The sequence below is a fragment of the Heliangelus exortis genome, chromosome 7, assembly GCF_036169615.1.
Source record: "Heliangelus exortis chromosome 7, bHelExo1.hap1, whole genome shotgun sequence".
Lineage (NCBI taxonomy): Eukaryota > Metazoa > Chordata > Aves > Apodiformes > Trochilidae > Heliangelus > Heliangelus exortis.
The window spans coordinates 468,830-482,562 of record NC_092428.1 but is presented as its reverse complement, the minus strand read 5'-3'; the positions used below and the strand labels follow the sequence as shown (position 1 = coordinate 482,562).

Below are 13,733 nucleotides of genomic sequence, written 5' to 3'. Positions count from 1 at the left end.
ACTGTGCTCCATGGGCAAGGTCTTAGAGCTTAACCTGGCCTCTGCAGGCCAACCCAAAATGCTGTTCATTTCAGGTCTTGCTTGGCAGCCCCAGAGCTAGCTGGAGCAAACCCAGTATTCCCTGGAAGGGTCTTAAAATGTTCACAGGCTGTGTTGTGGGTTTTTTTAAGGCAAGTTCTTGGGGCAAAACAAAGCACACTGTTGCTTCTCTCTCTTGCCCCTCTCCACTCTCACCACCTCCCTGCCCCTCACCTGTGCAGGTGGAATTCTCAGGGACTGATCACTTGGTGAGGTCTTGTTGCTTCCCCCCGGGATGCTCTGAAACAAGGCTGCAGGATCTGATGCTATCACTTAGGGAAGCAAAGAGCTCCTGCTTTCCTTCCAAGCAGCAGCAGCCCCCGTCTGGGGGAGAAGGAGGGGTTTCCCTCTGGCCCTGGCTGAGAACAAGGTGCTCAGTGTTTCCCTCTGGCACAAGGCACCTCTCTGGAGGGAGGATTTCCATCTAGGATGCTTAGAGGGGAGCGGGGCGTGCAGCCGCGGGCAAAGGAGAGGCAGGGAGGGAGGGAGCAGGAGCCATCCTCCTCTCTGAAGGTTGGGATTCCTGCAGCCGCGGCTGCCTGGTGCTGTCAAGGTCAGCAGGTTCGGGTTCACTGCTCGGTCAGGAGGGTTTGAATTACTGGCACTGCTGCGGTGCCGAGCGCCATCCGTCTCCCGGCTCCGGCTGCGGGATGCTGCTCCCCGGGGCACAGGGGCTGCCAGGGAGGCTCTGTGGAGAGGGTGCTGAGGTTTTAGGAAAGGTTTAAGGAGCCAAAGTAGTGCTGAGGATGTGGGGACCGGGCTTCCAGAAGCGGCAGCTCTGATCTGGTTTTCTTTTACCCAGAGAGCATCTGCCTCTGATGGCAGCCAGGAGAAGGGCTTGCACGGGGCCCAGCACACCCTCACAGGGTGAAAAACCTGTGGGTGACATTGCTGTCTGGTTCCACGTAGGCAGCATGCACAGTGAGCAAGGACTAACAGCCCAGTCTCTGTGTCAGGCAGGATGCTGGGAGGTTTTCTGCCCAACAGAGGCAGCCGGGTCTGTGCCCGGGAGGCTGTCTGCAGAAGGTGCTGGGATTCACAGAAAGGACCTCAACAGGGGGGTGGCAAGAAGCCATGGCTGTAGGGGGGTGTGAGTGTGCAGGGCAGGCTGCTGGTGTCACAGACGTGTGTCACATCAGTGTGCACTCTGTGCCCCTGTCTGCTCTACACGTGTGCTGGCCCAGCAGCTGCAGCAGCAGGGATGGCAGGAGTAAGCACCTGAGGAGGAGAATGGCAGGAGAGAGCAGCAAAAGGGAAATGGGAGAAAACTGGGGGCTGGACTCCATCTTCCAAGGCCCCTTCCAACCCATAACGTTGTGTATTTTGTGTGTTCTGTGATTCTGTGACTGGGGGCTGTGTGGAAGTGGTGTCCAAGCATTTGTCTTTTGACAAGAGCATCTCCACCAGTGGCTTTCAGTGGAGACCTCTCAGTCCATAAACCAGAGTGCTTATTTTTGCTCCTTATTCTGAGATTTGTTGTGTCCCTCTGGGTCACTTAGCTCCTGGGTGCAGTCAGCTGCATCTGCCTATAGCAATGTATATGCAGCTTTCATACTCACAGCTCTGCACCTGCCTGCTGTTCCTATACATTTCTACACCTGGGGCACACCCAGGGCAATGCTGAGAGTGGAGCTTCAGGGAGCTGCCCATACCTGTTGCCTACACCAGGCCTCTCGTGCAGCACTCTCAGTGCTCACCAGGACTCAGAGGAGGTCAGGACAAACCCCAGCCAAGCCCTCACCTGCTCCTAGCTCAGGACAGGTATTCTGAGAAGGTTTCTCAGACCCTACACATGTGACCCTACACATTAGGAGGTACACTGTGCCTACCATCACCTCTGCTCTTGACTCCTCTCCCAGTTTTCTCTTCCCCTCGGAGCAATGGGCTCCAGCAAGAAGGGTCAGGGACAGTGCCCAGTACCATGCTGGTTTACATTAATGAGATACACTCAGTGTAATCCAGCAATGGAGTCAGCTCTACAAAAGGAGGTAATAGCAGGCTGCCATGAACAGAGCAGCTCAGGTAATTGGTTTATCTATCTAGAAGCAGTAGTAGCAATCTCTGCACAGACAGAGTAGCAGTAAAGTCTCTTCCTTAAGGCTATTTCTTTTGTCTTTTCAATTGCTTGCACATCCATGTGAGAGAGAGAGAGAGGGGAAGAGAGAGAGAGCTAGAGAGAGAGAGGGAGAAATGTTAATTTGTGAATTAATGGCTTTTCTCAGCGGAATTGTAAATTCAAATGTCACCTCACAGGGTGACACTACGCCGGGCTGCTGAAGAAGCAATGATAAGATCCCCCCATCCCCATGCCGACATATCCCCATGCCCCTCCCCTCCCTGAAGGATAGCTACGGAGTGGAACATGCTACTTTTAATTTGCAATAACACCACAGCAGAGGGATGCAAGAATGACTGCTTTCTGGCCCTCCCTTCCACAACAAGCCGGGCCACATCTTTCCCTTTCCACCTCTACCTCCTTCCACTCCCTCTTCAACCCCTCCCATTTTAACCTGGCTCCAAAGCTACACATTATCTCAGCTCCCCCCACCCCAAACTAATCAAAGGATGAGCTAAGGGAGGGCTTTTTAGAACGGATGCCTCTGCAAGCCTCTCCTCTCCTGCAATAATCAGGTGAATTAATGACCCTGAAGTTAAAGTGAGTGCTGATACTCGGGCGTTGTGCAGCGTAGGGGAGAAAGCCTTCATTGTTTTCGAGCAGGAGGCGGGCAGCAGCAAGGGAGATTCATGGATGGAGATTGAATATGCAATTTTCTTTCACCTTGCCAAGAGCTGCCCCTGGGCTGTGCCTGGCCTAAATTTTTTTTTTTTTTTCCTCTTGCCATCTCTGCCTTATCCGACCCTCCCACCTCCCTTCCATTCTTTCCAGAAAATTACCTTCAAAATTGATTTCCACTTTTACAAACAAATATAATGGGAACATGAGGGGGAAAAAAAAATCTTGGGCTGTGATGAATTAGGGCTGTCAGGTGCTTCCAAGTCTCCTTTGTTTTTGTTTTACTGCCTGTTAGGTTCTTTGTTTTTCCAGCAACTGGGAATAGTGCCCCTGCCCGCACAGTCCCCGTGGTCCATGGCTACCGTCACAGGGGATGTCCATCACCTGGTGTCATCACTCTGCTCTCCATCACTGGGATGCAAACAGGCTCTGCTAACAGGCTGCCCCTTCACACCAGGATGCAACTGATCCCCTGGTGGGGATGCTGTCTGTCCCACCCTGTTTGTCACCTGGCTCCTGCAGCCCCCACACAGCTCCGCTGAGTTGCCTCAGATCTTCCTCACCCCGCTCCTCCTGTTCCCTTTCTCCTCGTTCAACTTATTCTTGATGGAGGTTTCCCAGCCTCCCTGTTCTGATAGGTCAGCCTGGATCATCATCATCACCATCATGTCACCTTGATCCCTGGTGTGCCTCAGTGCCACGTCACCGGGATTCCAGAGCACTACTGCCCTCGTGTCTCAGTGCTGTGCTCCTTGACCCCAAAACAGGGTCATCCCTATCTCCTGCTGTCATGGCACCCTGATCTACTGTCACTCCAGCCTCATGTCCCACAGCCACATCACCAACAATCCCCTAAAGACACCACCTGCCTGCACATTGCCACCTCTTCCTGAGCCCTCCTTCAGTCTGTTCTGTTAAGCACTGCGTTATCCCGGGATCCTCACAGATCCAGCACCGTGCTCCCTCTGACTCCCATACTCCTTACAGCCATGAAAAGGTGTAACCTTCACCTTGCTGAGTGCAGGCAGAAACAGGGTACAGCTCATCCAGAGTCAGCAAGGAGATGCAGAGATAGGCACCAGCACAGCCAGGGAGCAGTCAGAGATGCGGGGAGGAGCTGGAGCTGCTGACACATCAGCTGCAAAAACCCCTCCCAGGAGTGAGGCAAAGAAAGTGGAAGGGGAAGATCCAACCACAAACTAAATACCTATAAACAGTCAGACAAGTACACAGTCACAGCACTCACACAAATAAACTTAGAGAGAAGCTCTGACCATAGGTAAAATTCACAAAATGTAGCCCATGCTTTTAAAGAGACAAGAATGCAGACTGGGACACAGGGGGTACTGCTGCAGGTGCAAGTTAATTAAATGTAATTTCTGAATAAGCAAGCAACTTACAACGTGTACATACACTAACTAAACAAAAACCTGAAGCTCAAAATAATGTCCTTAACATATGCAAGGTTAAATCATGTATACAAATACAAACTACTTATATAAACAAGCTTCACACAGGCAAAACAACCAATGTATATATACAGCTTACACACCAGTGTGTAACCCTGTTGCAAATACAGCTCTGTACAGACTGTGTACAGACAGGTACAGCACTAACAGGCTCCATCTTCCTATATACACCCCAAAGATACAGTGATACTCCCAAGTATGGAACAACACATACACACAGGATGTACATACAGATATACAACAGTCACAGAGGTGCTCAGAACGTGAATACAAATACCTGGCACTGATAGAACACACAGCACTAATGCTGAGCTGAACATGCCCAGATGGCTCCTACCAGGCAATATCACACAGAGCTTAACACAGATGTTTTCCAGCTCTCCGTAGGCACACACAGAAACCCAGGTCCAACCTGCCACTCACCCAGGACACAAGCACAGAGAGGCAGAAAGCAGAAATCCTAACACAGAAGCACAAGACCCAGACAGGCAGGAATTCCTAGGGACACAAATAACCAGCAGAGATGCAGACAAACACAGCTGCAGCCAGACCAGACCAGCTTCTCTGCAGAGAGTTGCAAACCCTGCCAAACGGAGAGCTGAGCAGCTCCAGGAGCAGAGCTGTCTGCCCAAAGTGCTCTCTGTGATGTAAGCTTTTAACTCTCCCTTACCTGAAGTCCTCCCGGGTGATGTGTGCCCCCAGCCCCTCAGGATGTGCAGACACACACACACAGACCAATGCTGCCTCTCTCTCTTGCTTACAGACTGACCTCCAGGTTTGTGATGCAGCAGCCCACATTTCTGAGAGTGCTGTGCTGCTTATTCTGTGCCTTCTCCTTATTCCAGTTCTCCCCTCCTCTCTCTGTCCATACATGCTCTCCCTTATCTGACCATCCTCCTGCAGTTTATTTAGAGAGGTGCAGGATGAAGAGCAGATGTCTTTCTTACATCCTCCCTGGAGTTTCAGCAGCCAGAGCCCCTCAGGAGGGAGAGGTTGGGTGGGAGCTGAGAACTCCCTCTTCAGTTTACATTTTTATCTCGAATGGCAGGTGGGGAGTGCTACCTATGCTTGTGTGCATGGACACAGGAACTGGATGTCTCCCCAGTGTCACTGAGACTATTCCTGACCTGCAGTAAAGCATTCCTGTAGAGTAATGCAGACACATCAGCTGTGGTGACAAGAAATCACAGTATGAAACAACACAGCCAGAGCACAGACAGGAGTGCTGTTGGGTCACCTGCCAGGGTCCAAATACAGAACTTGCCCAGAGATGAACATACACCAGCTGCCATGAGCCAGTCAAGTGGAAGGGCTCACACAACCTCCTTGCAAGTAACACAGGGAAACCAATGTGTTTGTCCCCAGGGCAGTGAGGGGCTGGGCCTCTCTGCACTGGTGCAAGGACAGCACTGCTGGAGCATCAGCATGTGCAGGTGACAGCATGAGCAGGCTCTGTGTCCTGAGGCAACCCCAGGATGCTGTGGAACAGCATGGCCATGTTCTGTGAAAACACAAGAGTCGTGAAGGCAGCACCAGAGTGGCTTCAGTCCCCTGGCCAGGTGACAGCCTGTTGTCACCCAGCAGCTGCAGTAACAACTGTGTGAATCTCAGTGGCAGTACACAGGTCTGCAGCAGGGTACCAGCAATTACCACATGGGAACAGCCTCACTGCATGCAGACCTAACACCAGAAACAATTCACAGCCACCTCTGTGGAGAGTGTAATGGCCTTGAGTGTAATGGGGCAGCACAGCAAGCAGGGATACAGTTAATCTCATCATTAGTGTCACAAACCCACAACTTGCAGTGATACAGCTGCAATAGTGAGGTAACCACAGCCACGCTGCCTGCAAACACATAGGGATGACAATGGCACCAAGTCACCTGGAGTGTCACAACCACATCTCCCAAATTATATTATCATTGCCACCATGAACACACAAATGGGATCATACAGTGGCACACGCTCAGCTGCTCTGTAGCTACCAAAAATTCAGACCTTCTTAAACACGTCTCTCCTCTCTGCTCTACTTTCCACTTAAACAATTGAGTTCAACATTTTCTTCATGACAGTCAGTATCTAAAAAAACCTCCAAGTGTCAGGACTGGGGCTGTTGCAGATCTCCCTGCCTCACAGCCCAGCTGAAAGAGGCATTTCTACCTTCCCTGCAGGAAAATGAGATCATGGCCAGAGAGGAAAATCCCCAAGCTGAACACTGTGAAAACCCTGCCCTGCAGTCAGAATTCTCTCTTTTGGTGTAAGAGGAGAGAAAGCCACCTATAACCAGAGCAGTGCTTCTCAGTAGGGGTGTCAGAGTAGTAAGAGTCAGGAAATTATGGAAGCTCTTCAGAAAACACCACCAGCTCTGCCCAAATGTTGCTGATCCTTTACTGTCCCCCTGCATCCCTCACTTCTGTGTGAATCACTCTGATGATCAAACAACAGGTAAAGAAAGGAGAAACTTCTGCCTTCTCAGCTTTGCTCCCTGATCTCCTCTGGGGATTCCTGTGCTGCAAACAGCCTGAATGTTGTTGCTGTTCAGAGCAGCAATCAGTCCATCCCCTCCTCTTCCACAAACCTACTGCTGATATTAGCACTGATCATAGTAACAAGCCTGTGGGGTTTATTATTACTGATACTAATAGTACTGGACACATTACATCTGCTCCTGCCAATAGCAGACTGCAGATATGATCCCTGCTAATGCCAATAATACTGGGGGATATTATCTCTGCCATTGTCAGCACTGCAGATGTTATTGCCAGTAATGCTGTCAAATACTCCTGATATTGTCAGGGACCAAGACTGATAATTCTGAGGTTGTTACGGCACCAGCTTCACTGGAACACAAATCCCAAACGAGAATTTGGGTCTATAGAGGAAATCTGCTCGTGGCCTGCTATGGAGAGAAAGCTGTTTCTAATAGGAGTGGTTTCATACAGATCCCAAAAGTTTCACCCATCTGGAGATGCTGTGGTATGCAGGGAACTGTTTGAAATACTGTTTTCGTATTATCTATTTATTTGTCTACCTGTCCATTCATCTATCTATCTATCTATCTATCTATCTATCTATCTATCTATCTATCCATCCATCTATCTATCCATCCTTTCCCTTTTTCTTTATACAGTGTGTAAGGCTACAGAACAAATGTTACTAATTTTTTTATTAGTGCCCCTGAGTCACCCCAATTCCCATCCTTTTGGCTATCAAGCAGGGGGTTATGATCCAACAGAAATACTCTCTGATTATTTTTCCTCTTTGTCCTACTGGGCTTCTTATTGCCACTTCATAGTCTGACAATGACTGTAGGAGACCAACTTTCTGCTTTGTCTAATCTGCCTCTGAAGTCAGAGGGTTTACAGTCACTGGTGAAAAACTGAAACAGAAGGAATACATGATCCTAAGGGGGCAAATCCTGACCATCCTTCCTAGGCGCTCACATGAGGAGGAGACACTGAGTTTTAGGGACAGACTCGAGGTCTGACAGCTCCTTGTTGTGATGTGGACTGGCTAGCTGGCTCTCCTGGCAGAGGCCACCTTTGCAGTTGCATCCCCCACGTTTGGTAGGTTGGGATCTCCCCTCTTCCCTGTGGGAACACCCCTGGCTGTCAGCGTCCATCGCTGAGCCCACCTCATGCATCTGTCTGGCTCCTTCTGTCCAACTTGGGAGTTCTGCTACATCATCTTGACACATAATTATCTCTCCTCTTCTTAATCATCTGTGCCACTGTCTAATGTAGGCACCAGCTGCAGCAAGGGGGACCTGGGGGAGGGGGTCTGCTCAGATAGAGGCTCCTCTGCCTTGCTCCCACCCTGCTTCCCCCCAGCCATCACAGAAGTTGCTAACAAGGTTTTTAGAGCTGGGGACTCAGGACCAGCCTGGCTCTTCTCCCCTTTATGCTGAACTGCATTCCTCATGGAGGAATCCTTGCAGCAAAGCTGATCCAACAGAGTGGAGGGAAGAGCCCCTAAGGGAAGAGCCACCTCCAAGATGCTGGGAAAGTTGGTGTGCATTGGGACCTTACCAGGGCTCTTCAATATAAGAGTAAACCCTGCAATTAAGAAAACAGTGCTGAGAATCTCTGGGAAGCACTGAGAAGGTGTGCACCTCCCACATCAGCATGGAAGACATAGCTGGGTCAGATTTCTTTCCTGTCTTTGCTAACTCCTGTCTCAGCTGGGACTCCTCAGAGCTAGAGGGGGATTGCCCAGGAGTGAGTGCAGCTCACAAGCTGTGCAAAACCTCCCGTTGATTGGACCCTGAGGACCAAACCTCTGAAGGGATGATGTCTTTCAGCATTTCTTGAGGCCAGATAACTCTGGGCTAAGGGTGCTGAGGGGGTCCCAGCAGGGGTTTCCGTGGGTCAGGAGTGCAGGGTCTGCCCACAGCAGCTCTGGCATGGCAGGAGGAAGGCTGCTCCCTAAGACAGCTGTGCCTGCTGCCTGCCGCCTCAGCTCTGGAGGCTTAAAGCCTTCAGACATCTCCAGGATTGTCTGGTACCTTCCTGATTCCCAGTGGGATACGTGGGCGCTCGGCCAGCAGCAGGGAGTTGCAGTGTGTTGCTTGCCCTTCATAAATTAACTCTGGGATGAATTAAGGGCAGACGCAGAGAGTTGTTCTTACTGTCAATATATCACTGTGAAGTCTCTCAGTATTGGGTGGCTGCTTGGTTGTTTCTGTGTTTCCTCTTCCTGCTCCCAACAGCTGAGGTTCTGAGGCTGGGAGTGGTGGGTGGGTGGGTGCACCCACAGGGGATGAGCTTCTCAGGTGTTTGGGTATTGCTAAAGCCAGACTGAACTGATTCATTGCAAAGAGAGGGCTGGAGACACCACGTTGAGTGCTGGTCATCACCACCCTGGACTGCATGAGAACAGGGGTTCAGAAAACCCCAAACAACTGCCAAGAGATTCACACATCTCTTACAGAGATTGAAGTTTCCCTCGAAGTGTGAAGCATGGCTGTTTCCTGCAGGTGTCATGATGGGAAATGCTGGAGAACTTTGCAATGTTTACAGCCTCTTATTCCTGACATTTTTTGACTTTGAGGCGTTGACTCAGCCCTTCCATTGCTATACTTTTCTCTTAGCTGGGCCCTACTGCCATCTAGCTGGGAAATGGATCTTCCTCTGGGGTCTGATCCAATTTCCAATGACATCAGCAAAAATCTTCCCATTTCCTTGCACAGGAGCTGGATCGGGCCCTTGCCTCAGGTTTTACTTTGCATTAAGGAGGAAGGGGTCATGACAACTGCCTTGCTTTCCTTGGGATTGTTGCATTTGTTTGGGTCAAAAGCTTACAGATGTGAACCTCACCGGAACCGACACCGAGAAAATTTCTTGCAGAACCCCAGAATGCAGCAGCTCTCTCAGGAGAGTTTTCTCTGCCCCCTACATCTGAAGGGAACCCTGGTGTTCTCCTGCACCACCAGCCCTGGGCTCGCAGCACACTGAGCCACCTCTGCTGCCAAGGGGTTCCCACACACAACAGCAGCAGTGGAAACCAGCAGGGACGAACTGCACAAACTGCTCAGGCACTACTGCTAGAAAAGTTCACCTCCTGGCCATCTGTTTTTGGATTTATCAGATTAGAAGAGCAAGATTAAAGAGAAAAAAGACCACCGAGACCTTAGCCACCTCTCCTGACTCTGTCTAGGTCTAAAGCTCCAGCTTTGGGCTTATTTCAGCATTCACTTTGCCCCGAGCCCTTCCCAGCAGGTAGGAGGGAAAACGAGATAGCTGAATCCTTAGAGCCCCAGTGACAGGCTGCCCCAGCAGCCCTGGGGCCACAGCACTCGGCAGCCCTCCTGTCCTGCTCTGAGCAGTTCTACTGTGGAAGGTGCTACCCACTGAAGAATGGGCCCTTCTCATCACCAACTCATACAGCTCAGGGCAGAAGCTTGTTTGCAAGGGGAGTGAAGCCACATTGCTGGTGCTTGTCCGGGATGGCATTTTGTTTGGGAATGAGGGAGTCGGAGAAGTGGCGTTTACCCGCGGTTCAAGGGCTGGGCACCTGCTGGCACCTGGGGAGTTCATTTCCAGCCCTTTCCAGCAGTGAATGAACTTAGGATCAGCTCCAGCAATGGAGACAGCTCTCTGCCTGCCCAGCAGATGTCTGGAGACACAGCCTGTCATGAAAGGGCCTGGGAAGAAGAGCATTCCAAGCCAGCAGGGCAGTGGCAGGAACCCGGTCTCTGTTGCTAAAGCTGATCTAGCCCCTGGAGCAGCTGCAAACCTTGGCCTGAAATTGGAGCCTGTACACGGGGACAAAGAATATAAAAGGGAGGATGAGCTTCTCCCCTCCCCCTACCTTCATCACGTTTCCTCTTCTCGCCATTCGACCGAGGAATCCCCAGGATCCCGTTAATGGAGTAAGAGCCCACTGGATCATTGGAGGCACTGGAGACGGGAGGGGATGCTGTGCTGGGCACTGGACAAAAGGAAAAGGGAAAAAGGGCCATGAGGAGAGCAGCACAGCACTCGGGGATCCCCCAGCTGATCCATGCCACCAGTCTCACAGGAAAGCCTCAGACTGCAGAACTCCTTCTGGCTCTGCTGCTGGTGTTGCTGCAGCCCAGCCCAGCCCTGCCAGTCCAGCCCTGCCCCACAGCTCCACAGCCTTCCAGTGCTGGGCCATGATCCACAAGCAAGTGTATTCCACCAAGAAGCTAAACCCTGGTGTTCTGTCCCTGTTCAGAGCAGGCTTCCCAGTGCATCCATGGTAAATGCATAGCCTCCAGTGACTGCCTTACCCAGCTCTGTTTTACACAGATCAGTTTCTCTCAGCACTTTTCCACCAGGAGTGCCCATGTTCTGTCTTTGGCCAAACCAGCCTCTAACCTGTCCACTCAAAACACTTCTTGAAAAATTCCCTTCTTAGCATAGATTAGAAGCACTTCGATGTTGGGGCAGTAAATTCATTTCCCTACCTACTAGAACAAATGGTGAGTTGGTGATTCAGATTACAACCCAGATTAATAAAAATCTGATGTCTTCCTTGTGCACTGAGTAATGTCAACAGGCAGACTCCTCCTGCCACTCAAGATGTCTAAGATGGCTCATGAGTTCACAGTGTATCAGAAATGAAGTTGTCCAGGTTAGAAATTATCTCTTCATGATAATTAGGGCTTTAAAGTACAGAACCAGTAGAGCTATGAGTCCACCAGGGATGCCCATTATGTCCCAGAGTGTCCCAGTAACAGAGACAACATCCCAGTTCTCTTATGGGCCCCTACCCATCATTCAGCTGGCAAGGCACTGAGCTGAAGCAATCAGCACCTCCACTACAAGCCTTCCAGGATGGAGCAGAACTTGTCATCACTGTCTGATGTGGGCCAACACTTTGCAGCAGAACCCAGAACCCTGAGAGACTCCAGTAGCAGCACTCACAGTCACAGTCCCAGCTCAGCCAACGCATTCCCTAGACACTGCACTACTTTTCCAAGAAGGAAAAATATCTGCCAAGTCCATCTGTTGTGTTCAGTGATTCCCAGACCGGGGAGCAAGTCCAGATTAAAAGGTCATCCAGAAATGCTCTTCCATCCTGGCCCATTAATTCCATTGTGCTCCTGAACACAGTCCATGTGCAGGATTATTTCTGCCAGCTCTTTCCCAGGTAGACCATCACTTCCCAGTAAATCCTTGTGTAGCAGCTGACTCTCAGTAACCAACAATATCTAAGGCAGTGTCTTACGCCACAAATAATCCATTGTATTTCATGATATCCCGAAATTCTGCAGGGTTTTCCCTCTTCTGAGTTGTTACTGAATGAAGCTGTGCTACCATCAGCAAAGCATGCAGCCCACAGAGACCTCAGGTACCTCATCACACATCTAGCACAGTTGTACCCTGACACACAACAGGCCAGGAGACACCCAGGCACTGTAGTTCAGCCTCAATCTTCTGCTCACATAGACAAACCCAGCAGAAAATGCCTTTTCCCAGTGAAATACCCCTCTGGCATACCCAGCTGCAGAGCTAGGGCAATGAAGAACTCGGCTGTGGGGCACCAGAAGTACCTTACTGTGTCTTACTAGCTCTAATAAATAGACCAGATCCAGCAAAGGGAGAGAAGAGAAACAGAGAGAGAGGGGAACTCAGAGGGAGAAGGAGACAAAAGTGAAGCCTTTGGTGCTCAGACAGGAGAGTGGTAAATACTTTTCTCTAGAGAGGCAAAGGAGAGAGAGTGAACGTGAAATGGATGTTAAGGCAGAATTACTTTGGTCAAATCCACACCTTGGGCTTTATTTTTCTGCCATCATTCCCTTCTCTGCAATGCAACCAGAGAAACAAAGAACAAGAACCTCTGATTTCCATCAAGGTTCCTTACCCCCTGCCCCCTCCTCCCTTTCTCTCTGCTTAGCATCTGCTTGTCAGACTTTGTTCCATCACCTGAGCTTCATCCCCATTTCCCTTGTCCCCTCACAGCCCCCATGCCAGTCTCCTTACCAATAGTATGTCCTGGTGCAGTCACCCCTGTCCCACTCCCGTCTGGTGTTGGGTGAAAAGGTTGCTGAACTTTGGTTCTGATGATCCTGGAAAAGAGCAAAACATGGTCAGAACTCAGCTGTAACTTCCTGGTGCCTTTGCAGACCGGTGATTCCAGCTGCCAAAACCCAAAGCCTGGTCTGAGTGGTGAGGATTTCATTTTGTTGTGTACCAAAAAAATACCTTTCTGTCACAGGACTGAATGCTTTGAACTGATGGAAGCCTTGCCCAAAGCTTTTGCATTTCATAAATGAGAAGGTGGCAGCACTTCTGTAGGAAGTGCTGATGTACATCACCAGGGGGAAGAAAAAAACCCCAAAAACCAAAAAAACCCACCTCCAGCAAAGAGGGCAAAAATTGGTGTTTGTCAGGTGGTGCATGGACACAGCATGGGGACACAAAAAGATGTCCCAGTGAGTGCCACCAAGCTCATAATGCAGCTTGGAATGAAAACAAACTGAACTGTAATTGTCAGTGCTCCGTTTCTTGTTACATGAAATCTTTCACCTCTGGGTCACTGGTTTAAATCCAGCTGAGGTCAGTGGTGAAAGAAAATCACTAGCACCTAGTGCTTGACTGGCATGTGCTGCAGATCTGTGACTCAGGAGCAACTGTCTCACCAAGGAACTGGGAAAATAAGCCATGACCTGAGGAGGCCATGGAGACCAAATTCCTTTCTGAGATTAAAACGAGCCTCTCCAATTAGGGTGAAGGCTCCAGATGCTCTTTGGCCTGAGTTTCTGGATCTCTCAGCCCTGCATTGTATTAACTGTAACTTCTCCTCAAAATTCTCTCCAGAAAGTGAAACCAATAACACGTTCTCCCATCCCACCTTAGATCTTCCCTTAAAGATTAATTTTAAAGAATAAATTGGCAAAACTTTGAAGGGTAAATACATGGTTAGTGGGTGGTGTGATGTGGATAGAGATAGGCAGGGGTGGTGAGGGGGCATTACTGAAAAAGAAC

General features: G+C 50.1%; 1 protein-coding gene across 9 annotated transcripts in view; it reads right to left on the bottom strand.

The window, feature by feature from the left end:
• PAX2 (paired box 2) overlaps nt 1–13,733 on the bottom strand; it is an 87,006-nt gene that overhangs the window by 33,942 nt on the left and 39,331 nt on the right. For all 9 annotated transcript variants that reach the window (XM_071748119.1, XM_071748120.1, XM_071748117.1 and 6 more), the window contains exons 4-5: nt 12,729–12,814; nt 10,591–10,710 (exon numbers count right to left, since the gene is read on the bottom strand). In XM_071748119.1, coding sequence (XP_071604220.1) covers nt 10,591–10,710; nt 12,729–12,814 — 206 coding nt within the window. The remainder of the gene's footprint in view (nt 1–10,590; nt 10,711–12,728; nt 12,815–13,733) is intronic.